Source organism: Chionomys nivalis, chromosome 3 (genome assembly GCF_950005125.1).
Source record: "Chionomys nivalis chromosome 3, mChiNiv1.1, whole genome shotgun sequence".
In the NCBI taxonomy this organism is placed as follows: domain Eukaryota; kingdom Metazoa; phylum Chordata; class Mammalia; order Rodentia; family Cricetidae; genus Chionomys; species Chionomys nivalis.
This window is the reverse complement of record NC_080088.1, coordinates 89,062,287-89,089,150: the sequence shown is the minus strand read 5'-3', so window position 1 is coordinate 89,089,150 and position 26,864 is coordinate 89,062,287. Positions and strand designations below refer to the sequence as shown.

Below are 26,864 nucleotides of genomic sequence, written 5' to 3'. Positions count from 1 at the left end.
AAATCTTCAGAAGGAAAGATGTGTGTGTGTGTGATGGAGGAGGGTCTATGTGTTACTTTCATTAGTTAATAAAGAAACTGCCACCAGGCGGTGGTGGTGCACGCCTTTAATCCCAGCACTCGGGAGGCAGAGGCAGGAGGATCTCTGTGAGTTCGAGACCAGCCTGGTCTACAAGAGCTAGTTCCAGGACAGGCTCCAAAACCACAGAGAAACCTTGTCTCGAAAAACCAAAAAAAAAAAAAAAAAAAAAAAAGAAAAAAGAAACTGCCTTGGCCCTGATAGGACAGAAAATTAGGTAGGCAGAGTAGACAGAACAGAATGCTGGGAGAAAGAAGCCGAGTCAGGCAGTCGCCATGATTCTCCCATCCGAGACAGACGCAGGTTAAGATCTTTCCTGGTAAGCCACACATCGTGGTGTTACACAGATTACTAAATATGGGTTAAAGCAAGATGTGAGAATTAGCCAATAAGAGGCTAAAACTAATGGGCCAGGCAGTGTTTAAAAGAATACAGTTTCCATGTAATTATTTTGGGTAGAGTTAGCCGGTGGCTGGGAGCCCTCCCGGACGGTGGGAAACGGCCCGCCGATTCATTTACAGAATGATGTGGGAGTGTCATCTATCTATCTGTTGCTTTCATTGGTTAATTAATAAAGAAACTGTTTGGCCTTTGATAGGCCAGCCCTTAGGTGGGTGAAGTAGACAGAACAGAATTCTGGGAGAAAGAAAGCCAAGTCAGGCAGTCACCATAGCTCTCCTCTCCGAGATGGACGCAGGTTAAGAATATTCCCAGTAAGACACCACCTCGTGGTGTTACACTCATTAGAAATGGGTTAATCAAGATGTGAGAGTTAGCCAGTAAGAGGCTAGAGCTAATGGGCCAAGTAGTGTTTAAAAGAATACAATTTGTGTGTTATTATTTCTGGGGCTAAGTTAGCCGTGTGGGATCCGGGCGGGAACGTAGCTGGCCACTCCTTCAACATGTGTGTGTGTGAGTGCATGTATATGTGGGTATATGTGTGTCAGGGTATGTATGTGTATGGTGTGTGTGTATGTGTGACTGTAATTATGTGTGTGTGTTTATTTATTTATTTATTCGGAGACAGTCCCTTCATAAAGCCTTAGCTGCTCTGAAGGTTGAAATCTTTCTCCTCCTGCCTCCTGAGTGCTGCATTTGGAGGTGCGCACCACCTTGCTGGGCCTCATGAAATTGTTATATAATGTTGTATTGTTGATTCCATTCATGGAACCTCGGGGCTATTTCTAACTCCTTGTGCATAAGGCTGCAGCTCTTACCTTTCACTCTGACCTTTCTGGGGCTAAAGGCTGACACTGGACCCTGTCTCTACTGCATGGAGGCAGCTTATCACATGGTGGCTCCACGGTCCCCGCCTGAATCATGGGTTGTATCACATCTCTTGGCAGAGGGATGAAATATCTGAGCTGCTGTCACCTCCTGCACACCGGAACGAGCTCAGAACCTAAGAACCTTGGCACAGAGCAGGATTGTGAGGCCACATTCTGTCCCCTGCGAGGCCCAGCCTGCCCAGTTCCTCCCTGCCTCCCCTGCATTCTCAATGATATGACTCTGCCTCACTGGCCTTTGGGGTCATTCCTTCATGTTGGTCACTGCCTGTCAGCTGCTGGAACGTAAGGGGGCTTTTCCTGGCCCGACCTCAGACTTCCTCTGGCCACTCCTGGGCATCTTACGGGGACTAGCCATGAGCACCACAGTGCAGGAAGCAGGTACGAGGCCCTGGGCTGAGGCTCGGGAGGCCTGGTTGGGGAAGACACTTGGTGGGAGTGAGAAGGGACAGGAAAAGCAGGTGTTTCTTTTCTCAGTCCCTTTATCATGGTAGCCCCTCCAGTGCGTGTGTGTGTGTGTGTGTGTGTATTACATATGTGTATGTGTGTATGCACATGCATCTGTGTCAGCCACAGAGGCCAGAGGACTTTGGGTCACCTAGTCTAACACTCTCCATCTCATTCTCTTGAGACAGGGTCTCTCACCCGGAGCTAGGCTAGGGACCAGCAAGCCAGGGTGACTGTCTACTGTTATGATAAAACACCATGTGGCGGTGGTGATGCGCACACCTTTAATCCCAGCACTCGGGAGGCAGAAGCAGGTGAATCTCTGTGAGTTCGAGGCCAGCCTGGTCTACAGAGTGAGTTCCAGGACAGCCAGGTCTGTTACACAGAAAAGCCCTGTCTCAAAAGAACAACAAAACAACAACAAACAACAACAAAAACCATGACCTTGTAGGGGGAAGAGTTTATTTGGGGTTTTGGTTCCATCGTGGCATTGATGTGGTGGAAGGCAGTAGACATGGCATCCTATAGGAACAGCCTAGAGCTCATATCTCAGAAGCACAAGAAGGAAGTAGAGCAAACTGAGAAACTGAGTCTTTGAAGCCTCATAGCCTGCCCCCAGGGATGTGTTCCCTTTAGCAGGGCCACATGTCCCAAACAGCACCACCACTAGGGACCCAGGGTTCAAACGTCTGCCCAACACTGGACGTCTCACCCAGACCATTACAGTGATCCTCCAGTCTCTGCTCGTCACAGCACCGTGGGGACAAGCATGCACAGCGACATGCCTGACTTAATATGGGAATATGGGGATTAGAGTTAAGTGCTCTTTCCTACTGAGTCACCTCTCCAGCCCGTGGCATCCTCTCCTGTCAAAGACCCTCCCACAAGGATTCCCCAAGCTCACTTGTTTCCCAAAGCTAAGGCCCCGTGCCAGCACCATCTCAGATCCCCTGACTTTGGGGATTAATTCTGGGTGACTCTGCCATATTAAGAAATGGCTGTGAGAAAGACATCAGGATCTTTAGCCACACCCACACTTGAAGAATCTTCTATGAATTTTCAGGTTGGGTCCTTGACATCCTTATGGACCCAAAGTCATGAATTATTTGTCTCATGGGAACTGGTCCCTTGTCTGCTTACCCCAAACAAAGAGGATCCATGTTTGTCACCAAATTCAGTAATCACTAATTGGTCACAAGTGTGCCCCTTCAGGTTCTGCTTGGTTTCCTGCTACCACTGTAAATTAAACACAGAGAAACCTCTTGCAGCCCTCTGCATCTACCCAGGGCCTAACATGCTGAGCAAACATTCTACTGATGGCCACACCCCAGCCCCTCACTGGGGGATTCTAGGCAGGGGCTCTACCACTGAGCCACACCCCAGTCCCTCACTGGGGGGTTCTAGGCAGGGGCTCTACCACTGAGCCACACCCCAGCCCCTCATGAGGGATTCTAGGCAGGGCCTCCAGCAAGCCTAGATACCTCCCATCAGAGCTGGGGTTGCAGGCACAATGGGAAACCTGGCCTGTAACGTGGGTACAGGGATCCAAATCTGATCGTCATGATGTGTAGCAGGTGCTCTCAACCTCTGAGCTCCCTCTCAAGCCCCAGGCCTTGTTTTCTGAGACAGGCACTCACTGGCCTTGAGTTTGTCAACCCACCTAGTCTGGCTGGCCAATGAGCCTGGGAATACAGGTTCCTACCCCATGCCTGGCTTTTAACATGTGTCCTAGGTAACACTCAGGTCATCATGGCAGGCTCTTTACTGATGAGCCATCTCCCAGCCCAGGAAACTGTTCTAATCCTCAAAGGATTTGATGTCTCCAGTTTAGGGAGCTCAGTTGCTTGCCCAAATTATACAGGAGACTCCTAGCCTAGAACATTGATGAGAACCCATTGTATGTCAGTCCCAGATCTTCCCCTCCACCTCACTTGCTTCAACATCTAAATTTGGTTGAAATGTCCTCTGTCCCTCAATCAAGAAACCTGGGAAGATCGGGGCATAGCTCAGTGGGTAGAGTGCTTGCCCAGGGTGCCCAGGCCCTGGATTTAATGCCCACAGAGAAAGGGGAACAACAAAGGGCATTATGTACATTTGAATATGTGTAAGTGTGACTTAGAAAAGATTGTAAATGTGTTTGTGCATGTATGTGTGTGCATACGGGTTCAGTTGTACGTGGGGATGCAAGTGCATAGTGGCCGGATGTTAACCTTATGTTGTTCCTCAGGATTGCTCTTGTGTTTTCTGACGAGGTCCCTTACTAGCCTGGATCTTAAGTTAGGCTGGCTGGGATCTGCCTGTCTTCACCTCCCCAGTGCTGGTAGTTCAGGCCTTGGCCTCCATCCTGGCCTTTTCTTGTGTGTCCTGGGGTCAAAGGGAGGTCGGCATGCCTGGAGGGCAGTGCTTCTTTCACCTCTGGAGCCATCTCTTACCACCCGACAGCAAAAAGACACTTTTGTGTGTCGTGTAGAAGCCAATATGGTTAATTTATAAAATACTTGGAAATATTTGCCCAGTACAATTGTAAAGCTCACACCAGGCTTATCATAAAACCCCTAAGTGTTTATCTAAGATAAACATTTAGCTGCTATTCAGCAAATATTTGGTAATGTCCTTCCCCAAGCCAGGCACTTGTCATTGGTTCCAGCACTGGCTTTTGACGTTAGGCTTCCTCCTTCTCCTTTTTTTTTTTTTTTTTTCTCCTTTGGTCACAGTCCCAGCCATGTGAGGTACCCAGTTCCTGTATGTGCCAAGAAGCCCACGTGATGGGTTATCAGTGCTTCTCAAGAGCGTGCAAGGGAAGGGCATGATCTTTGTTTCGGCTTCCTCTGCCACATTTGAGGACAGACACAGTGACTGTCAAGGTCTGGAGGATGACAACCCCCAGCCCCCAGGCAGGGGCCAGCACATCCTCCGTCTGCACAGATTCCCTCTTCTGCCCTTCTTAGAAAACATTTATATGCACTGCTCAAAATCAAAGTTGCATTTATTTATTTATTTTTTGGTTTTTCGAGACAGGGTTTCTCTGTCACTTTGGAGCCTGTCCTGGAACTAGCTCTTGTAGACCAGGCTGGCCTCGAACTCACAGACATCCGCCTGCCTCTGCCTCCCGAGTGCTGGGATTAAAGGCGTGTGCTACCACTGCCTGGATGCATTTATTTGTTTTTTAATAGAAATGGCAATACTAAAAAAATAAATTTATGTGTGATAGGTAGGAAAAACCAAAAAAAAAAAAAAGAATAGAATTAAAGTTATCAGAAAAATGTACATAGGACTTATGGATGGCAGGCTCTCATGTAGCCCAGGCTGGCTTCCGATCCATTAGGTAGCAAGCTACTCTGGAGAGGATGACTTGACCTTCTCCTCTGCCTGCCTCTACTTCCTGAGTGCTGGCATTATGGCTGCATGCCGCCACACATGGCTCGACAGGTGCTGAGGATAGCTTTATTGAGTCTAGGCAGGCACTGTGCCAACTCAGTGGCATCTCTAGCCCTTATTTTGATTTTGATTTTCCTTTTGGTGAGGAGTCCTTTTGAGTGCCCGGCAAACACCCTATCCCCAAGTGACATCCCCAGCCCAAAGAAGATACGCTCTAAATGAAACAAATTCTGTCTTAACCTGTAGGAATGTATTTCTCAGAGAACCAGTGGTCAGCCAGTCTGGTGAAACAGACTTGTAATCTCAGCTACTCAGAAGGCTGAGGCAGGAGGATCACAGTTTAAGGCCTGGCTGGGCTACAGAGTAAGATCAAGACCACAACCTGGGCCACTTAGTGAGACTCTGTCTCAAAATAGTAAAAAGGGTAGGCTAGCTTCTTGGACTTATGGCTAATACCAGCTAGGAAAAGGGCTGGCCGTGTATAGCTCAGTGGTAACAGCTGGCGGGCATGAGGCCCAGGGTTCATTTCCTAGTAATGCAAGGGCAAAGGCATGGGTGCACACACACGTGAGCGCGTGTCGTGAGCGCGCGTACACACACACACCACACCACACAATCACCAGTGTTTCCATATTGCACACTTGGTGGTACAGGGCAACATGGTGTAGTCTTAGGTAAGGGTTCCTTGAAACAGCAACAGCTGTCTGTGCCAGAGTTTCCTTTGCAAACCGCTAGGCGACGCTGATGTTTACTTCCATGAGATGACCCTAAAAGAGGCCAGAAAACATAAATCATAGGACATGCCGTGGACAGTTCCCAACATACCCAAATCACGGTTACTGGGGGTTTTAGGGTTAAAGAAGCCCTGATAAGTGACCCAGCCGCAATACCAGCTAACGAGATGCATTAGCTAATTAGATAACCGTGAAAAGCAGAGGAAAGAGTTATCCGGTACGGCCACATTGGGAAGAGGAACAAATGAAGAGGTCCGGGGACCCCAAGGTCCACTTTCAGGGACATTTTAAGTTTTTTTTTGTTTTAATTATTTTTATGTTATGTGAAAGGGTGTCCTGCCTGCCTGCCTGTACGTCTGTGCACCCCATGCATGCAGTTCTCGCAGAGGCCAGAAGAGGGCATCAGATGCTCTGGGACTGGAGTTAGAAATGGCTGTGAGCTACCTTGTGGGTGCTGGCAATTGTCCCCAAGTTCTCTTCAAGAGCAACCAGTGCTCTTAACCACTGAGCCATCTCTCCAGTTTCTGAGGTTTATGTTTAAATAGGGGTCAAGAATTATGCATAGCCAAGAAATCCTGGTCAAGGTGTGCCCCTGTTTGTCATGGACCCATCATTGTCCTGTTCAGGGTAGTCTAACAAGGGTTAAGACAAGGGTCCCCTCCGGCTGGCACCTGGAGTTTCAGCCTTTCCCTCTCCTCATTCTGAGACTCCTGCGGGCGGGGAAGTCCCAATTCCCCGGAGACCATTGTTTCTATAACCCCACAGCTGAAGGGAGGACACTGGTGTCTCTCTTAATATACCTTGGCTCCAGCCGTGCCAGTGACACAGGGCAGCAGGATCCCGGCTGTATGAGGACGCTCCCTGGGAGGGGTAAGGCTTGGCCACGTGTGTGTGGACACGACAAGGCCATTCTATGTCAAGTTTGAGCCCTGAATGCAAACAATGGCTGGTGTCCTTATAGGAGGAGGGGCCCAGAGAGGATGAGGCTAGGGCTTAAAGGCTTTTGCAATTGTTGTGTGCTGGAATCTGGAGTCAGCAGGCACTAGAAATGACAGAGGTTCCTAAGACCTCTGGAGGGAAAGAAGCCTGGCCACACCTGGATGGCTGACTTCTGGTCTCCAATGAGACGGGATGGAAAGACAGGGGTATTATGGGGACGTGGATGGAAAGACAGGGGTATTATGGGGACGTGGATGTAAAGGAGCCTCATCCAGGTGCCTGCTTGAAGGCTCTCTCCAGCTAAAAGGTAAAGATTCCAGCACAGGGCTGGAGAGATGGCTCAGAGGTTAAGAGCACTGCCTGCTCTTCCAAAGGTCCTGAGTTCAATTCCCAGCAACCACATGGTGGCTCACAACCATCTGTAATGGGGTCTGGTGCCCTCTACTGGCCTGCAGGCATACACACAGACAGAATATTGTATACATAATAAATAAATAAATATTAAAAAAAAAGATTCCAGCACAATTCGTCACGTTTCCTTAAGGCCTTTCTCCCTCCCCAGCTGGACCCTGTAACTTTCTAGGACTCCCACCAGAAACTCCAGTGCAGGAGAAGATCATCCCTAAGCCTTGCACAAGCCTAGGGTCTCCTGGCTTTTCTTTATCAGATCATGATTCCGTGCAAGTCACCTCCGCAGCCACCCTGTCATCTCACTTGTCAGAAAGAAGGGGGTGGGGATATGCTCAGTTGGTAACGTGTTTGGCTGCCACTGTCACAAAGCCCCGAGTCCAGGTTTCAATACCACAACCTGTGTGTGGTGGTGCAGAACTGTAATCCCAGCACTTGGGAGGTGAAGGCAGGAGGGTTTGAAGTTCAAGGTCATCTTTGGCTACTTAGAAGGCCATGTGAGACCTTGTCTCAGAGAAAGAGGGAAGGGAGAGAGAGAGAAAGAGAGAGAATCTTTTTTTTAAATGTATGTATGTATTTATTTATTATGTATACAATATTTTGTCTGCGTGTATGCCTGCAGGCCAGAAGAGGGCACCAGACCTCATTACAGATGGTTGTGAGCCACCATGTGGTTGCTGGGAATTGAACTCAGGACCTTTGGAAGAACAGGCAATGCTCTTAACCACTGAGCCATCTCTCCAGCCCCAAGAGAGAATATCTTTTAGCAAGCCTTTGAGATGTAACTTGAGAGTCCCCAAGATGATAAACATGGCTAATGACATGACAGTTAATTGTGTCCCCCTTAAAAGTTGCATTAGTTACTCCCTGTTGCTATGGCAACAACACCATGACCAAGGCAACACAGAGAAGACTGTATTTGGCTTAGGGTTCCAGGGCGATAAGCGGGTTCCATTGTGATAGAGAAGTGTGGCAGCCGGTGGCAAGCATGGCAGCTGGAGCAGGAAGCTGAGAGTTCATGCCCTTAACTGCCAGCAGGAATCAGAGAGAGCAAATTGGAAGGAGGCAAGGCTTTTTAGTTCCCTCCCCAGCGATGTGCGTCCTTCAGGAAGACTGTGCCCCTCAGTCTCCCGGGCTTCAGCCTTTTCTTTCTCCAGTGGTTCAGTCAACTTTCCTATTGCTGTGAAGAGACACTAAGGCTATTTACAGAGGACAGCATTTATCAGAAGCTTCCAGTGTCAGAGGGTATGCCCACGACCATCACGGTGGGGAGCATGGCGGCAGGCAGGCAGGCATGGTGCTGGAGCAGCAGCTGAGAGCTGGCCTCTGATCCACAATGACAAAACAGAGAGCTAACTAGGAATGGTGTGGGCTTTTGAAACCTCAGAGCCCACCTCCAGTGACACACCTCCTCTGACAAGGCCACACCTCCCAATCCTTCCCAAACAGTTCTACCCACTGGGGACCATATACTCAAACTTATGCACCTATGGGGGGCATTTTCCACAATGCATTCCAATTCCTTAAGGTCCATTTTTTTTTTCCACCAGCATGATGGCCAGGAAGGAGGGGCACAGATGTCTTGGGAAAATTTCCCTGCTGAATGGATGGCTACATTACTGCCTCATGTGGTTCCACCATCACACTGTAATTCTTCCTCTTGCCCACTCAGACTCCTATTCTGGGGCGTCCCATAATCGTCTGCTTCTTACACTTCCCCCTCTGGTCTCAGACTCAGCTTCTGGCTTTGCTAGCAACTTCATGGAGGATTTAGCAACACTCAGGAGGGCGCCCCCATGCTGGGGATAGAGTTCAGGGTAGAGTGCTTACCTAGCACCCGGTAGGAGGGAGAGGGAGGAGAGCAAGGGAAGAAAGGGGGTGGGATAAGAGGGAAGGGTAAGGGACAGAGTGATATATGTCCTAGCACCTTTGCGTTTCCTTCTGTGGGAGACCAGTCCACCCTACAGGGGACTGTCCCTGCTGTTACAGGACTCTGTCCCCTTACCCATCATTCCTCTCTCTGCCCCACTGAATCCTATCACTTTCCAAGTGATCTGTTGTTTGCCCACAACAAACAAGCGAGCAAGTCTAAACTCTTCCTTCTATTTCTACATAGCTAACCGTTTCATTTTCTTTTCCCTTTCTTTCTTTCTTTCTTTCTTTCTTTCTTTCTTTCTTTCTTTCTTTCTTTCTTTCTACTTTCTTTTTCTCTCCCTCCATCCCTCTCTTCCCCCTTCCTCCCTTCCTCCCCTCCCCTCTCTCTCTTTTTCTTTCTTTATTTTCTGAGACAGGGTTTCAATGTAGCTTTGGAGCCTGTCCTGGAACTAGCTCTGTAGACCAGACTGGCCTTGAACTCATAGTTCCTCCTGCCTCCACCTCCCGACTGCTGGGATTAAAGACGTGCATCACTACCACCCGGATCCATCTATTTTTTAAGACACAGTCTCTGGTTTAACCTGGGTCTCATCCATTTGGTCAGGCTGGCTGGTCAGTGAGCTCCAGGAATTCCCCGCCAGCCCACGCCCACCCCGCTCCATTTCTGCCTCTCGAGTGCTGGGATCGCAGGTGCACACCACATTTTCTGGCTTCTATGTGGCTGTGAGGATGCAGACTCAAACCCTCCCTTTACTGACTGATCCAGCAGCACCTCCTCCTTTATCTGTTTATTTATCTATTATTTACTTTGGTAACAAGGTCTCGTGTAGCCCAGGTTATCCTCAAACTTTCTGTGTCGCTAAGGATGGTCTTGAACTCTTGCTTCTCATGCCCAGACCTCCCTCATGCTGGGATCAGAGGTCTGATGTGGCGCAGAACATGGCTACTCTCTCTAGTCTGTCTTTGGTCAAATGTCCCCTTCTGAACTAGCCACTCCATCACTGGAGGACAGCTGCAAGCCTGGCTACTCCCCCATTCTCACTGCCTCCCCATCTCCTTTTGAGCCTGTTTATTCCCTTGGCATCACTTCTTAGTAACTCCATCCGCAGGTCGTTACATTGTCAGCGCCAAAAGCAGGTGACGGTCTCATTTCATGCTGCATACACCAACGCTACGCTACGTGTAATGTACCTGAGTGACTCTGACTATGAAATGTCCCAGCCCTTTCAGCAAGGATGATATTAAACGAGGTGTGGTGTTGTGTGCCTGTAATCCCAGCACTGGGGCAGTGGAGACAGGAAGATAGGGAGGTTAAGGTCATCCTTTGTTACTGGGTGAGTTCGGGTCAGCCTGGGCTACAGAAGACCCTGTCTCCAAACTACTACCCCCACCAACACACACACACACTGGCTGGAGAGATGACCCTAGTTGTTAAGAGCACTGGCTGCTCTTGCAGAGGACTTGGGTCCAGTTCCAAGTCCAGCAACCATATGGTGGCTCACCACCATCTATAATTCCAGTTCCAGGAGGACCTAACACTCTTTTGGCCTTTATAGGCACACAGGACACAGGCACACATGCAAGAGAAATACTCATACACATAAATACATAAATCTAGACCAAAACAGACCAAAATGCCATAAAAGGAGGGGGCCGTTCCCAGAGCCTGCTCAAACAAAAGCCCCTTCCCAGCTTTTTTTTAGGTGTCTCTTAGGGAACTGCTAGGCTCAAGTTCACAGACGCAGGAAACAGGATCTGTCTGGCTCCTCCCCCAGCACAGCTTCCCTGCTGTGCACAGCCGGGAGCCAGCATCTATCTCCTACCATCTAGTACAGTTCTGAGCATCCTGCCGCCAGTTTGGTGGCTTTCCTAGGCAGTTGCCCAGTCTTTTTGTTTCAGGTGGGGTTTTGTTGGCCTGGAGCTCATCTAGATCCTCCTGCCTCAGCCTCCTGAGCGCCGGGATTACAGGTGCGTGCTGCCACACCTGGAAAGGTCAGTTTTAATAGGTAGCTTTGATTTTCCTTTCTTCTCAATTTCCCCGACCTTTGTTGCTGCCTGCCATTTTTCTCACCCATCCATTACCAGGCTTCAGAGACTGGGTGACTTCAGGACGGCGATGGCTGTAGACCCTGGTTGCTCATCTTCCGATACACAAAACTGATGCTCACCACTGTTTAAACCCATGTAATTGCCAGGGGGTGGTGGTGCACACCTTTCATCGCAGCACTTGGAAGGCAGAGGCAGGCGGATCTCTGTGAGTTCTAGGCCAGTCCAGTCTACAAAGAGAGTTTCAGGACAGCAAGAGCTACACAGAGAAACCCTGTCATGAAAATAAAACAAACAGGAACAAAACAAACCCGTGCAGTCCTGCGGTCAGTCAGACCCTTCAAGGTGCTTTCTCCACTCTAGTGTCTTCATCCACTTCCCTTTTGTCTCTTGGGGACCCTTTCAGGCCACCCCAAGGGACTCAGAGGCTTAGCAAGAACTGCCTGCTGTTCACATTTTGGGATTGTAACTTGTGCTTCCTGGAAAGCTCTTGCCCTTGCCTGGGAGGTTCTTGCTCTGGTCCCTAGGGTCACTCCCCATGGCTTCTATGCTAGACACTGAGCCCCAAAGTCCTAGGACACCCCGGCTCATTGCTGCCTGTGGCTGTTCCTCTCTCTTCACTCCTGCAGTTTTCAGTTTACTCTCTGACCCCCTACCTGATGCTGTTTTGTGTCCCCATTCTGTGTCATCTTTGTCCCCTCAGGCATGCATGTGGCCCTAGCACACGCACATTCGTGAGCGGCTGTATGAGGGTTCTGTTGGTGGGTGACGTTTTTCAAGGCTACACTGGGAAATCCCACCCCGCAACTCCAACATTCATGGGATGGAACCCTTACGTAGAAGCGTTCCTAGGGAACCAGAGGCTGTGGTTTTCTCTAGGGTTTGATCAGCAAACACAGGCCTGCGAGAAAAGGAAATTGACTTTTAAATTGACGTCTACCAATGTATATGGTGTCTGATAGGAAAGCTTTCAAAAGGCAGAGACAATAAATAAGGAGGGTCTCAGGCTGACCGGATAGCTCAGTGGGTAAAGGCATTTGCTAAGCAAGCCTGGGGGCCTGAATTTAGTCCCCGGAACCCACATAAAAGTAAGAGGAAAGAAGTGTCCACAGCTAGTCCTTTGACCTTTGACTGACACATATACCATGGGGCATGCACCCTCCTGTCATTCACACAACAATAATGAATATAGATTTTTTTTTAATGAAGCAATCCTCACCATCCGGGAGGTCACAGTGGAGCAGCCTGGGATGAACCCACTTCTCATGACGATAGGGTTGGCACTGCATCCCAGGCTCCTCTGGAGAGCAGGTTACACCGCTCAAGCCTTTGGTCTCTAACCCCCGCCCCACCCAAGCATCAGCCCTGCTTCTTCCAAAGCTCTTAGCCATGCTCCATTAGCCAAATTGTTGTCGAGACACAGTCTCCAGTAGCTTAGGCTGGCTCCGAGCTTGCTGTTTAGCCAGGGTGGACTTGGAAGTTTTGACCCTCCAGCCTCAACCTCTAGAGTGAGGGGATTAGAGGCTTGACCTATCTTTCCTGGTTAATTCATTGTTGGGGGTGGATCCCAGGGCTTCATATGTGCTAGGTGAGCACTCATTGGTGTCTTTGGAGACAGACAGACAGATGGCTCTGAACTCCCAATTCTCCACCAGACAGACAGACAGACACACACACACAACTTCATTCTTTTTTTGGGGGGGTGGTTGAGACAGGGTTTCTCTGTAGCTTTCGGAGCCTGTCCTGGAACTAGCTCTTGTAGACCAGGCTGGCCTTAAACTCACAGAGATCTGCCTGCCTCTGCCTCCCGAGTGCTGAGATTAAAGGCGTGTGCCACCACCGCCTGGCTTACATCTTCATTCTTGTCTTTGATGTTCTCTGTCTGTCTGTCTGTCTGTCTGTCTCTCTCTCTCTGCCTTCGTCAAGACAGAGTTTCTCTGTGTATTCCTGGTTGCCCTGAAACTCACTCTGTAGACCAGGCTGGCCTCGAATTCACAAAGATCGTGTGCCACCACTGCCCAACCTTGTTGTCCTCTCTGTTTATTGGCCAAGGGATTGGCCAGCCTCTTAGTTCTCGTGAGATGTTGGGCGAAATGACCCATACAGAACAGGGAGGGAAATGGGAATGGGCTTGGAAGAACTCAACATGTTATAAGGGGATGCAAGTTTCTTCTGAGTTCCCCAGATGTGGATCCTGTGTGCACACAGCACCCGGAACAGGCCTGGCAAAATGTTCTCAGTGGTCCAAGAATGACAAGTCTGTTACAGGGGGCACCAGCCGCTCTCTGAGGCCTGCTCCAGGGATTCCTTACTGGTGCCATAACTGGGTCAAAGCCATGGCTAGGGATGTCAGAGGCCCTAAGCGGAGATGCTCCCTCTGTTAATTTGCTAACATAAAAGTAATTAAAGTGAGCCAGGCAGTGGTGGCGCACGCCTTTAATCCCAGCACTCCGGAGGCAGAGGCGGTGGATCTCTGTGAGTTCGAGGCCAACCTGGTCTACAAGAGCTAGTTCCAGGACAGGCTCCAAAGCTACAGAGAAACCCTGCCTCGAAAAACCAAAAAAAAAAAAAAAAAAAAAAAAAAAAAGTCATTAAAGTGGTAGCAACACAGGTTTCTAATCCCATTCCGGGCAGATTACAGCAGTGTCACAAGTCTGAAATAAATAAATACAAAATGAATCTCTAAGAAGTTGTAGTTATCCCAACCGTGGATCCAAACACGGATCACATAAAGAAGGACAGGAAGTGGGAAGCGTTGCCAAAGCAAGAGCCTGGAAACACACAGCAAATGGGAAGGGTTCTAAATGTTCCAATATTCCTTTTTGGTTTGGTTGGTTTTGGAGCCGTGGTCTCCTTGACACTCGGTCTCCTGTAGTTCACGCTGGCCTTGAACTTGCCTGTAGTAGAGGGTGTCACTGAACTTCTGGTCCTCTTGCGTCATCTCCAGGTGCTGGGATTACAAGCACGCACTACCGCACCTGGTTTATGTAGTGCTGGAAATGGAACCCATGGCTTCCTTCATGTTAGGCAAGCACTCTGTCATATAAGGTATAGGCACAGCTCCCACTCTTCCCAACTAACCAACCAACCAAGTACCATGTTTGGGAATCCTTCAGCTAGAGGTATGACAACGGCCATGTTGAGAGACTGCACCGGAGCACGGGCCTGGGTCAGGCCACTGTCCTCTTGTAGGGAGCCACGTTTCCACTTAAACCCTGCATGTACCTGGGCAGGCTGCCAAAAAAGATTAGAGAACTTGAAGGACGCACGACAGGTGCATAGTTTAGGGTGCTTCCAAGCGGGACAGTTATTTCGAGTTAGTGGCCACAGCCCCTGAAAATGACTTAATTAATCAAAATGGGAGAGGAATAACACTCTGCGATTGAGTAGGTTTTAGTGGGCGTGTACTCAGGTGAGCTCCCACCTCCATCCGAGAGTATGTTGGCAGAGTAGCTACATTGCAGGGGCGTGACTTGGGTGGGGCTCACCTGGCCCCTCCCCATGGGTGGTGACGCCGGCGCTGGGTCGGGCGAGGGGGTGGGGGAGGAGAATTTGAGGGTTTAAAATGGTGATCAGGAACCGGCAAGGTTGCCCATACTTTGGGAGACAGAGACCTGAGCTACATAGTAGTGAGGTCGGGACCAGCCTGGGATTCATGAGCCCACGTCCAAAGGGGGGGGGGGAGCAGAGGGGGGCGGCGGCGGCGAAGTGGCCCAGTGGGTGAAGGACAGTGTGCCTGTCGCTGAACCTGACAGCCTATCTATCCCAGGACCCACACGGTGGAAAGCTATGGAAAGTAGGAACCCACTCTCGAAAGTTATTCTCTGACTTTCAAATGCGTGCCCGCTCTTATAAACACACACACACACGCGCGCGCGCGCAAATAAATGTAACCAATTTTTTTTAAAACAAACATTTAAAAATGATCAGGATCTTATTGGGTATCCAGCCGTGGCAGGGTGTCAGAATCGCTCTGGAAGCCTAAGATCCTACGAGATGGGCGGGACCGAACGAGGACACCACCCCAGCACCCGCCGCCGCGCAAGGCGTCTTTAAGACGCCCTCCCCCAAACCCCGCCCACATCCCCGCCCCACCACGCCCACGTGACCCCGGTCTTGTGACCGGCAGGAGGGCGGGGAACCCTTGGCGCGCCCGCCCCGCCCGGCGCGCGCCTCACTGGGCCGAGCTGCTCGGGACACCGCCGTCGCTGCTCCCGCCGCCATCCCCGCCGGGCCGAAGGAAGCGAGCCGGGCCGGAGCTGGCGGGCGCGCGGCCCCGGGGGCCGCCATGGACCACAAGCCCCTGTTGCAGGAGCGCCCGCCCGCCTACAATCTGGAGGCCGGCCAGGGCGACTACGCGTGCGGCCCGCACGGTTACGGGGCCATCCCCACCGCGCCCCCGCCGCCGCCCTACCCCTACCTCGTCACAGGTGGGCCCGCGGCTCGGCGGGGTCCCCGAGCGGCCTGCTGGCTGAGCGGCGCGCTGTCCCGGCGCGGGCCTGCAGGGGCAGCTGCTGCCCTGAATGCCCTGCCCGGCCAGGCCCTGCCCGGGTGGCCGTGAACTTTGTGTCGGAGGGTTTGCGCTTGGCTTCTAGAGCCCACCCGCAGGCGCGCTCGGCCCAGCTGGAGGCGGGGAGGACGGGGGCTCAGGGGGTGGGAGGAGGAGGAGGAGGAGGAGGGCCGAGAACGCCCGGTGCTCATCTGCGCTCCGCTCCCACAGGGATCCCCACCAGCCACCCCCGGGTCTATAACATCCATAGTCGAACGGTCACCCGGTATCCTGCCAACTCCATCGTCGTGGTCGGAGGCTGCCCGGTCTGCAGGTAAGTCCTTAAGCCTGGGGGTGGCGGACGACGCACGTGCCGGGATCTTGCAAAAGGCCAGCGGGGGTGGGATGGGGTGGGGTCACAGCCGGGATCCCGTCTGCGAGGGAGTCCCGCAGGCGAGGGACTGCCGTGGGAGAAGGTGGGGTCACACACCCCTGGCTCTGAATTTACTTTATGCGGCAAAAGAATGGGTTCCCTTTTCCTGTGGGGAGTTGAGTGCATTTGGGAGGCATGGCACCCCGAGTGCGTGGGACGCAGGAATGTTAACAATGGAGGCTGATGGTCTTTCCTCCCCGGTTCTGGGATCCGCAGCGAATCAAGGTTTATTTTGGTTTTTCCTCCAATTTCCGCTAGTGTACTGTTACAGTTGAATCCTGTTAAGGAGGTGTTGGGACTTGAGTCCGCCGGCCAGTATGCCTAAGGACTTGGGGGAGCCAAGTAGCCAGGCTGAGAGGGTGCAGAATGCAGACCAGGATTTAACAACTCCGGGCCACCAGCTGGCCCAGGAGGAAACCCGGTGCTTCTTTGTTCCGGCCTGGAGTGTGTTTTTGTTTTTCCATATCCCCACACTGGAGCGGACAGAAACTTTGTGAGTGAGGACTTTATGTAAGGCGAGAGATGCAGCCAGGTTCGTTGGAGGCCGGCGTTTAGGAGTCGGCTTCCAAGTAAGATTTGGCCTCTCCCTCAGATGCGCAGGGCAGGGCTTCAGCCTTTGTCTGGGAGGAGGAAGTTCAAGTCTGCGAGACGGGATTAAGAAACCCTTGTTTGGACTTAGACATCATTTCAAAAGTGTGTTTCAGAGGCGGAGAGTGGAGCCAAGGGGAAGTTAATGATTTTAGAAACTCGAGAGTGGCTTCACAGATGACTGAGGGTGGAAGACAGTGGACCGACCCTCAGAGCTGATCATGTGCCTGGGGAAGGAGAGGGCAGGATGGTTAGAGCCCTCATTCGGGGACCCAAGTGCAGACTCACGGTGGGGCGTCTGCCTGGCACTGTTCTGTGGGGTCATTATCCCGGCTGACTTCTGGCTTTTGGAGCTGGTGGAGGAGAGGGGCAGTGGGGTAGGAATCAGTCGCTCCCTCCAACTGTAGGTGGGCACCCTGATAGTTTAGTCTTGCTGGCTGCCTCCAGAGGGCAGTTCTCTGCAAGAGTTCCACCTTCCGGCTTGAGGCACACCGGGTAGACAAGAGGAATCATGGATCGGGAGATGCTTCTGGTTTGTTGAGCAAGGGAATCAATATGGGGTCCCCTGTGCAGAGAGCCATTGGGAATAGGGGGAGTTGCACAAGGTGGGAAATGGGAAGCCTTCCTGTTGGTGTTGAGGCTAGTCCCTGGGGGCCTCAAAGCCCTAAGGATGGCAAATACTAGATGGTCGCTCAAGTTTAAGGGGGTGTTAGGCTGGCTGGCTGTCCAGCAGAAGGAAGGCAATGGGGAGAGGCGTGGCAGTGGAGGGGCCTTTCTAGGATTTCATGTCTGTGCTTTGTCCAGCCACTAGCTGGATGAGGAACTGGATCCAGATCCTGGCCCCTACCACATGCAGCTGTTTTTTTTCTCCCTCAGTGGACAGGGGTGTTCCCATGAGGCTCTGCTTGGCCCAGATGTCTGAACTTGGAGAAGGGGAGTGGGGAGACCAGCAGCAGGGCAGTATGGCTGCTAGAGCCTCGGGAGCCAGGGCAATCCAAACCCAGAACTGTGGAGTTCCCAGCTGCAGGCTGGGTTCCTGCTGGGTAGAGAGCACTCTTTCTCTCTGGGACATGAGTTGTGGTGTTCTGCAGGCTTGTGGCTCCTCAGTCCTGCAGAGTGTGGGACAAGGTCGGGCCGTATCCACTGTCCTCTCAGGAAGGTCTTGAGCTCTTGTGGGTGCTTCCTTCTTTGGGAATTGGGAACTCCTGCTGTGCCTCTGGGTGGAGGCATTCAGCATTAAGGAAGCTGGGTTCTCTGAGGACAAGTTTGGGGGTGCATGACCCTTAAAGCAGTGACCACTCTTGGATCGTCCCAGGCCACTTGTGTCTCTGCTGGGAGGAACAGGCTATTATGTACCCCTGGAATCCCTGCAGGCTGTTCATAGTACCCTCTGCTGCTAGCCCCTGGCTCCAAGGCTGATTCCTATCATTACAAAAGCAGGCATGCAGGGAGTGGGGGCTTCTCCTGAGCAGGGGACAGAGGTCAGCAGGATGGGGTGGCCGGCTTTTCCTTTGGTTTAGGGAGAGAGTGTGTGTGTTCCTGGGGTTGGGACATCCAGGCTGTAAAGGTTGAGTCTGCTCCTGCCTAGCTTGTTAGGGCTGAGAGATAGGACACATCTCATGTGACCAAGCTTTCTTTCTTCCAGATGTAGCTTGCCAGGCCCTGTCCCTTCCCTCCCTAGTGGCTTGGCAGGAATTTGTCCAAGTCACACGCCTGTGATTCCCTCTGAGTGAGACTTGGCATAAGAAGCCGGTGTCGCTTGTCACTTTGCCATCCTGTCTGAGTAGCAGTCAAGCAGCCTGACTCCATCTTCCCTTTATAGACATTTGCAAGAAGTGATTCTCTCATCCCCATCTGGGCTGCTTCCAGCCCTCCTAGGTTTTCCTGCCCCACCTGCAGCAAACAGTGTATCTACAAAGGTCCTGGCTCTCTTGAGGCAGGCGCCTTTCCACTCCTAGGCCTGGGTTGTCCCTAGATGCAGGCAGGTGAAGCTGATCAGTGTGCCCTGGGAGCACTGTGCCCTGGGAGCACTGGTCACAACGGGAACGGCATGCACAGCGTGAGTGGCAGGGCTGTGAGTGCAGAGCCTGGCAGGCACAGACTCCTCATGCATACTGGCTGAGCTGTTATTGGGTATTTAGCTTTGGAGGTGACCAGAGAGGCAGGAAGAAATCCAGGGGAGGGTGGAGTCTGGATACAGCCCTGGGTCACTGGTATGAAAGCCCCCGTGGACTGATGTGGGTTTGGGTGTTGGAGAGAACATGAGGTGGCAGAGAATCTGGAGAAGACGGGGTAGTGGTAATCTTGGGTTTCTAATAATAGTGGGTGGCGGAAGGCCTGCTCTGCCCCACCTGTGGCTGAGGCAGGAGGTCAAGAGGCTGGCCATGCCTGACAGGAGGTGGAGGCTGGTGTCCTGGCTGAGTCCTGGACAAGGTATAAAGTCTGAAGGAGACCCGCTTTGTCTCCCAGACTTGTCTGGGCCCTACCAACTCTGGCAGTGTGGATGGTACAAATCTGAGTCTTGGGAGCCCAAGGGAACATGCCCTAGCCCCCCCCCCCCCCACTGTGAATACTCAAGGCTGTGCCTGACAGTTGGGCTTTTGAGGCCTGTGTCTAGGTGGCAGGATATTTTGGGGGAGGTCCCGGTGAACTGCCCACATCAGGGTGCTGCTCTCTGGAGTGGAGACTGTTGTCTGGTGGCTCTGTTGGGAGCTTTGACTTGAGTCAGTAGCTGGTGGAGAAAACCTTTGCATCCCTTTCCCTGGGGATGTTGTCCTTCCGGTTCTAGGAATATTGCAGGGGCTGGAGGGTGCCTCAGGGCTACTGGGCTTAGGAGTTTTACTTGAACCTCCAAGGGCTGAAGCCAGACCCAGGGAACCTGACTGCGCGTGGAGCCCTGCCACACGTCCACAGCTGACCTCAGGTGCAGCTCTGACCTCATCAGCCTGTGGGGTGGGGTGCTGTAAGGACACAAAAGGGGTCAGGGTAGCTCTTTCTTGCTAGGTACCTGGCTCTTGGGACTCTCTAGGGTTGCATGTCTTCCTGCAGCTCAGGGCTCCCTCCCTCCTCTGTCCTCTTCCCTCCTGCGGCCAACCTATCTGGCAGGTGTCAGGGTTGAGTGGCCCCTTGTTTGTGGAGGCTCCAGTTAGGGGTTAAAGAAGTAAAGGCTTTCAAAGTTAGTTATTTTCCTAATTCGCTGTGCTATTTCCTCCCCTTTCCATGTGACTGGTTATGGGTGGGGGAGGGACGGTCCAGGTGCTGCCAGGAGGCCTGACTTGGATTCTGAGCCAATTGAAAGAGTTGAAACTTGTCCTGGTAGAGAGCCTTTTGGAGGTTGTAGAGGAGAGAAGGTGAGGCTGTTGGGGACAGGCAAGCTGGAAGGCAGCAGCTATTCTCTTGGGCAGGGTCTTCACTTAGTGCTATTATAGCCACCTCAGGAGCCTGTAGCATTTTGCCGAGTATAGGTTGGCTTAGAGGCCATATTGTGTTTCTGGAGTCAGGTGTTGGCTTTTAGAACTAAAACTTTTGCCAATGTTCCGTTTAAGATCTGGGGCAGAACTGAAGTTAAAATGTTAGTGTTTTTGCAGTAAGCCATGACTCTTCCTGTTAAGTGGATATAGTGAGACTATAAATAGGCTGGGCAGTGGCGCACTTGCGAGGCAGAGGCAGGTGAATCTCTGAGTTTGAGGCCAGTCTGGTCTACATGAAGAGTCAGGGCTATAGAGAGCAAACAACAAAACAGAATAAATTACCTCATACGTTCAGGTCAGCTGCATCCAGGTTGGGCTTGCTCCTGCTTTAGGAAAAGTTCTGCTTCCTGAGCTTTGGTCATTTGGAATTGTGGGTTGAGATCATGGGATCTTGGGGCATGTGCTCTGTGCTCACAGCTAAAGATAGAGGGCCGGGACAGGTCTCTCTTCCCCATCCCTCTAGTCCATTGAAGCCTGCTTAGAATTTGGGTTCAAATTATTTTTTGTGGGATGAAGACATGTGATTCTCCAGTCAGACTCTTGGTTGCTGGCAGATGTACAAATAAATAAATAAAAATCCTTAGGTGACTGGTCCCCACATGGTGTGACTGAAGGAACATCCTCACTTTTCCTGAAGGCATAGCTGAGCATCCCAGAGCAAGCTGAGGGGAAGGCTCCCTAGGGAGCATGAAGTTCTCGGTAGTACCAAGTCTGGCACTCCTGACTATGGAGTCAGCAGAAGGTGGCATTGCTTCCCAGCTCTGAGTCTCTGACAGAAAGTGTGGGGCTTGCAGGGACCCCCCCAGGTATGTGAAGATCTGCTGTGGCTCTCTCTTGCTGGTGAAGTTATGAGCACAGTTAAAGGGTTCAGAAAATGAGAGGGGTCTTGAGTCTGGGCCTGGCTACTTCTGGTAATTGTGCATCAGTTAGTAAGAGCCATAACAGAGTGCTCAGAGGAGTGATCTGCCATCCTGGCTCCTGGTTCTACATCCGAGACACTGGCTTGTGGTCTGGATGGAGCATTAGGAGGAAGGGACAGCAGGGTTGGGGTATGCTGCCACTCTAGAAGGCTTACCCCAAAATACAGCAGTGACTTACAACTGGGACACTCATGTAGATGAGATACAGGGCAACATGAGAGCCCACCCCAACCCCTTATACCCTGGCATAATCTTAACAGTGCCTAGCCACCGGCACCTTCTGAGCTCTGCATCTCCCTTGGGAGTAACTTGGCAGGTGTGCCTGTCTCTTTTCTTGAGTATTGAAGGTCTTGAGGCCCCTGGCTTCTTTCAGAGCTCCTGGTGACCCAATCAGAAAGCAAGATTTGCTTCTTGTGACCCAGTGCTCTTGTGGGAATTTTCCTTCTTCTTTTCCTTCTTAACCTTTTGAGACAACGTGCTATGTAGCTCAGGCTGGCCTCTAACTTGCTGTGTGAGGATAACCTTGGACTTCCGATCCTCCTGCCTTTACTTCCTGAGTACTGGGATTATATTTTCTAACTGGATTATGCAGACCAGTACTAGGAAAAATAGAAGGATGGAACCCAGACAGAAATGCCCTTAAAGGATCAGGACCATATGGCCGTCTACCTGTCAGAACATGTCTAGGCCCAGGGCCCTAGCCACCTGTGCCTGGGGACAGCTGCCGTCAGAGGGCAGCATAGCAGCCTGGTTACTGAGGGCCCTGCAGCAGCATTCTGGTGGAGAAGACCTGCCCAGTCTTTGGATAGGCTAAGGAAGTGTGGTGACACGGTGACCATGTGATAGTTAGGAAGGGACACTTTTATAAGAGTCATATGAGGGACAGACCTTGGTGGCACAGAACTTGAGAGGTGGAGGGAGGAGGTTCCGAAGTTCAAAGTCATCCTCAGTTATATAAGGAGTTTCAGAGACCCTGTTTTAATGCCCCCACCCCCAAATTACACAAGAGGTAGCTTTGCTGACATAAATGCAGGCATATCCTGATTCATGCTGCCTTAGAACTGGGTTTGGTTTCCCCTGTGCTCTGGGCTAGCCCATCAGCAGCGGTATTAACTAGCTCAAAGGTATTGGAAGCTCTGGACGAGTTGGAGTGGAAAGCTCCCAGAAGTGGAGAGTAAGGTTGTTTTCCAAACCTGGCTGTCCAGAGCTCCTTACCTGCAGAGCTTCTCAGGGTTCAGGTGCTGTGTGTGCATCATAGGTTTGTTTCTGGAGGCTTCTCCTGATAGATGGGGGAGGCTGGCATGGAGTTTGCCTTGTCTTCTAAGCAGTTGAAAACAAGATTCTCAGAGTATCTGGATTTATTTGTCATGGCCCTAGGAAGCCCTCAATTTTGGCTCTCACCTGTTTGGGCTTTTGTTTAAGCTGTCACTTTCCTGCTCTCCCCGTGAGTAGTGAAAGGAGTAGCCAATGTGGTCTGAAGGACAGTTTGCTGTGTCTAAAACCATGGGGAGGGATAAGAGGATGCTGGGAGGGACTCCTCGCTAACTCCTCCACCCCCCATTCCTACCCAGTGGGAACAGAGTAGGCAGGGTCAGCCAGGCAGCTTGCTGTCCCTGTGATAGCCCCGATGAACCTTGTGACCTTTGCAGCTCCTATATCACCCAGTGTCTCTTCAGCAGCCCCCCTCTTCATCGTGTTATCTTGGTCTTGGCTCAATTCCTTCTCTGTCCCAGCAGTGTGCCCTGCTCATGGGAGGTCCCTGGAGCACTGGATGGGGGTCCCTGTTGGGAGAAGCGCGTGGGAGTCTGTTTGGTAGAAGTGAGACTTTGGTGTTTAGAACTTTTCAGAGGAGTCTTTGGAGCTCTGCTTCTCACCTTTGTGAATGAAGAGAAGACCCTTGAGCTACCTATGGTGACAAAGACCTGGAGTCCTAATAGGCTGAGGCAGGAGGAGCCAGAGTTTCAGGCCAGTCTGGGTCACGGGGAGAAGAGGTGACATGTGACTGAGACAGCATTAGGTCACTGGACCTGTTTTCATGCTTGATACAGGTTTTTCATGATGTCCTTTGTCTTTCTGTTTCACATTCTGCATGTTGGAAGTAGACTTTTTTTAAAAAAAAGGATTAATTGATTTTTATGTGCTTTGGTTTTTTTTTTTTTTTACCTGCATGTACATCTGTGTGAAGATTTATGGACAGTTGTGAACTGCCATGTGGATGCTGGGACTTGAGCCCAGGTCCTTTAGAGGAGGAGCCAATGCTCTTAACCACTGAGCCATCCATCACCTCAGCCCCGTAGACTTACAGCTGACCTGAGTCTGGTCTTTACACCAACCAAATGATCACTTTGAACGGTGTCCCTTAGAGGACAGCAAAGAGACCTAAAGTATTTCAGCACTGGAGAACACTCTGGGTCTGGGGACAGAGCACTTGGCTACTCAGGAAGCTCTGGCTGGCTTCTGTTCCCAGCACAGCAGATACTCTAGGGTAGGTTTCATTTTCGGGGTGTCTTATTTTCCAGAGGTATAGATTCATTTGCTTCACTCTTGTTTTTCTTTTTTTTTTTTTCGAGACAGGGTTTCTCTGTGGTTTTGGAGCCTGTCCTGGAACTAGCTCTTGTAGACCAGGCTGGTCTCGAACTCACAGAGATCCGCCTACCTCTGCCTCCCAAGTGCTGGGATTAAAGGCGTGCGCCACCACCGCCCGGCTCACTCTTGTTTTTCTGTTGTATCACGAAGGCAGAAGTCAGAGGACAACTTCATGGAGTTGGTTCTCTCCTTCCACCTTTATGTAGGTCCCAGGGATTGAGGGGATTGGACTTGGGTCATCAGGTTTTTGTGGCAAGTGCCTTTACAGCTGAGCCATCTCACCAGCCCCAGCTCACCCCTTTTTGTAAGACTGTGACCAATGGAAAGTTCTTGCCTGTATTTGCCTTAGGTGATACCTTTCATTGTGTTCTTTGAATTTGCCCAGGGTGCCCTCAGTAGCGGTGGCAGTTTATACTGGCTCCAGCCAGTTCTGAGCAGTCCAGCCTTGGGCTGTCACTGTGTGTGTGTGTGTGTGTGTGTGCGCGCGCGCGCGCGCCATTCCCAGCACATTCCCCCTGCAAGTCAGGCAGGCACCCAGTGTAGATTGTGTGTGTGTAGGGGGGGTGATGTCCCATGGGTTATCAGACTTGGGGTCCTAACTTGGTGCTTCTCTCTGCAGGGTTGGTGTCCTGGAGTACTGCTTCACCTGCCTGGGCATCTTCTTGGCCATTGTCCTGTTTCCTTTTGGGTTCATCTGCTGCTTTGCATTGAGGAAGCGAAGATGCCCCAACTGTGGAGCAGTCTTTACTTAAAGGGAACAACACACCCAGTTTTCCTACATTCAGCTATCTTTTCTAATGTAAATGTTGTGTACAATAGTTTTATTTGATTAAGCTTCAGGACTGTTTTGTAAAGTGTGGTGGGATAGACTTGGCATTTGTGTTGACTCGCAGAGGTGGAAGAAGGCAGCAAACTGCTCCCGAGGTTAAGGATAACTCAAGAAAGCACTGCTTCTATTTTTTGCAGTCTTCAATTTGAGAATGGTGAGAGATACTGTTTTAAATAAATGAGATTCATACCATTGTGTAGCTTGCTCTGCTTGCCCAGTGATTTTACACACTGCCCCTCTTCACACTTGCAAAGGCCACCCGTGGCTATCTACTAGTCCTAAGGTATCACTTATGGCTCAGAACATGTGTTTCAGACTCTCCTTTATTATCAGCATGAAACCATAGTCCCCTTGTGTTTGCAGAGCTGGGGCGTGAGTCCCAAGGTAAGTGACCCTGTGAGGGAGAGCACATCTCAGAGAAAGGGTGTGAGTTCTCAGTGCACTCCCTTCTTTAAATATCCAAAAGCCACACTTGGCTTGTTCTCTATCGGTGAAAACACAGGGCTTTCTACCTTAACCTTTACTTATGTGTTGATCACAGGGACTGTGTTTGAAATCTGGCCTTTTCCCCATCAGGCTGGGATACCTACCTAACACAGAGATACCACAGGGCATGACCCTCACTTTGTGATCTAGGGAGGGTGTTGACATGGGCAGGCCCAACCACTTGCCCTTGATGGGGGCCAGCAGGTTTGTCCTTCCATGTGAGCTGGGCACTGCTTGGCCTAGCTGGAAAGACTGAAGTTTCATATATACACAAACCCAATTTCCAGCTTGGGAAAAATGATTTCTATGAGATTCAAGAATCTGGTAAGCAGCAAGCTCCTGTCGATAGTGACTTGCCTGGATGTGGATTTTAGTTGCCATTCCAGAATAGGTCTACACCTTGGGCAGGTAGAAATAGACTCTGATCCTGAGCTCAGGACTCTGCAGTGACCTGAACTGTTAGTCTCAGCCAGAAGTCTTGAGTGTGGGACAGTGTCAGGCTGCAGTAGTGCCCTGGCCCTCCTGACCACCAGTCACCAGGCTTCACAAGTGCCATTTACGGCCAGTACCTGATTGAAAAATGGAGAAACTTGACCCTCAGATGCGTCACCAAGCTTTAGAGATGTGCACAGACCCTTGCTGTTAACCACTGAACTTAGTAGCTTCTGGAGATAATTTTACAAGTGCCAATGAGGTGGGTAGACTATCTCAGCATTCTGCAGCAATGCCTGCCAATTGAGGTTGGAATTTTCAATTGTTACACATTTGTTTAATCAAAAAGGTTAAAATTGGGTCATTTAAAAATTATATTTAATAATTGCTTTATAACTTATATTGCTTACTATATTTGCGCTCTGATGCAAACTTACATATTTTCCTTAGATGAGCATCATAATGCTACTTAAAAGCACAGACTTTATAAAATAAAACTCTGGTCTTTTTGCATTCAGCTACAGAAAAGCCAGGCACAAAAGCATAGATAAGACTATCCCTTATTCTGGCTATTTCCTTAAAAATAAAAATTAAAAGAACTTGAACCAAATTTACTGCTTTTTGAATAGAAAAGGAAGGAAATATTTCAAATGATTGATCTGTTCACTAAGCTACTCATTTACCTTAAAGACAAAAAGTGTAAATCCAGTTCTCTTAAACTGAGAAAATTGATTTGCTCAAGTGGGGTTCATTGAAATCAGGCACACCCTCTGAAACTCCGACAGTGCCTGCACCCGTTTAGCAACCTATCATCTTGCACGTGAGAACCCAGGTAGAGGGACTAGCAGGATTCTTTCCATCTTCATCGAATGACTGGTGCTGATCGGTCATTTGTCACTGTTGGCCGGAGTTTCACAGTAGCGAAGGGGTTTTCTCCACTATAGGGGAGGAAAGGAGGAAGAAAAAAATCTAAGTACTGCTTCAGAACAGGAATTAGATGTTATGTATATGGGGGTGTATGCACACAACAGTAGTGCTCACATGTGCAGGCCAATGTCATTATTAGGTGTTTTATCATACTCCACTTTCTATTTTGAGACCAGAATTCACTGTTTTATGGGTTGGTATCGAGTACCCAGAATCTGCCTGTCTTCCTCTATGGTGCTGTGGTTACATGTGTTTACTGTGATATCCTGCTTTTCTATGTGTGTTGGGGATTTGAATTCAGGTCCTTTTTATGCTTATGCAGCAAGGACTGTACTCGTTGAGCCATCTTCCCACTACATTCAAATCCTGGACTTGAATACATAGGTATCCGACGGTTTACTATGCCGAGCTAGAGAGCAGGTCACACAAGAATCTGATGAAGGAGCCGTGTGGAATAGACCACCTGCCTTGGGTTAGAGCTGAACCATGCTGCTCTACACCCCAGCGTCTAGA

General features: G+C 50.6%; 2 protein-coding genes across 3 annotated transcripts in view; one reads left to right on the top strand and one right to left on the bottom strand.

Moving 5' to 3' along the window:
• The first annotated feature begins 1,618 nt into the window (after positions 1–1,618).
• On the top strand, positions 1,619–24,703 carry Bri3 (brain protein I3). 2 transcript variants are annotated; one of them, XM_057764407.1, is made up of 3 exons: positions 1,619–1,745; positions 15,912–16,014; positions 24,297–24,703. In XM_057764407.1, the coding sequence occupies exons 1-3, from the start codon at positions 1,619–1,621 to the stop codon at positions 24,427–24,429; spliced, it is 363 nt and encodes a 120-aa protein (XP_057620390.1). In that variant the 3' UTR covers positions 24,430–24,703. The 2 variants fall into 2 exon arrangements, with proteins under 2 accessions (XP_057620390.1, XP_057620388.1); XM_057764405.1 differs by lacking the exon at positions 1,619–1,745 and adding an exon at positions 15,316–15,621.
• Positions 24,684–26,864, bottom strand: part of Baiap2l1 (BAR/IMD domain containing adaptor protein 2 like 1) — a 101,781-nt gene continuing 99,600 nt past the window's right edge. Inside the window, exon 14 of the mRNA XM_057764403.1 lies at positions 24,684–26,362. Within this exon, the coding sequence (XP_057620386.1) occupies positions 26,287–26,362 (76 nt within the window). The 3' untranslated portion in view covers positions 24,684–26,286. The remainder of the gene's footprint in view (positions 26,363–26,864) is intronic.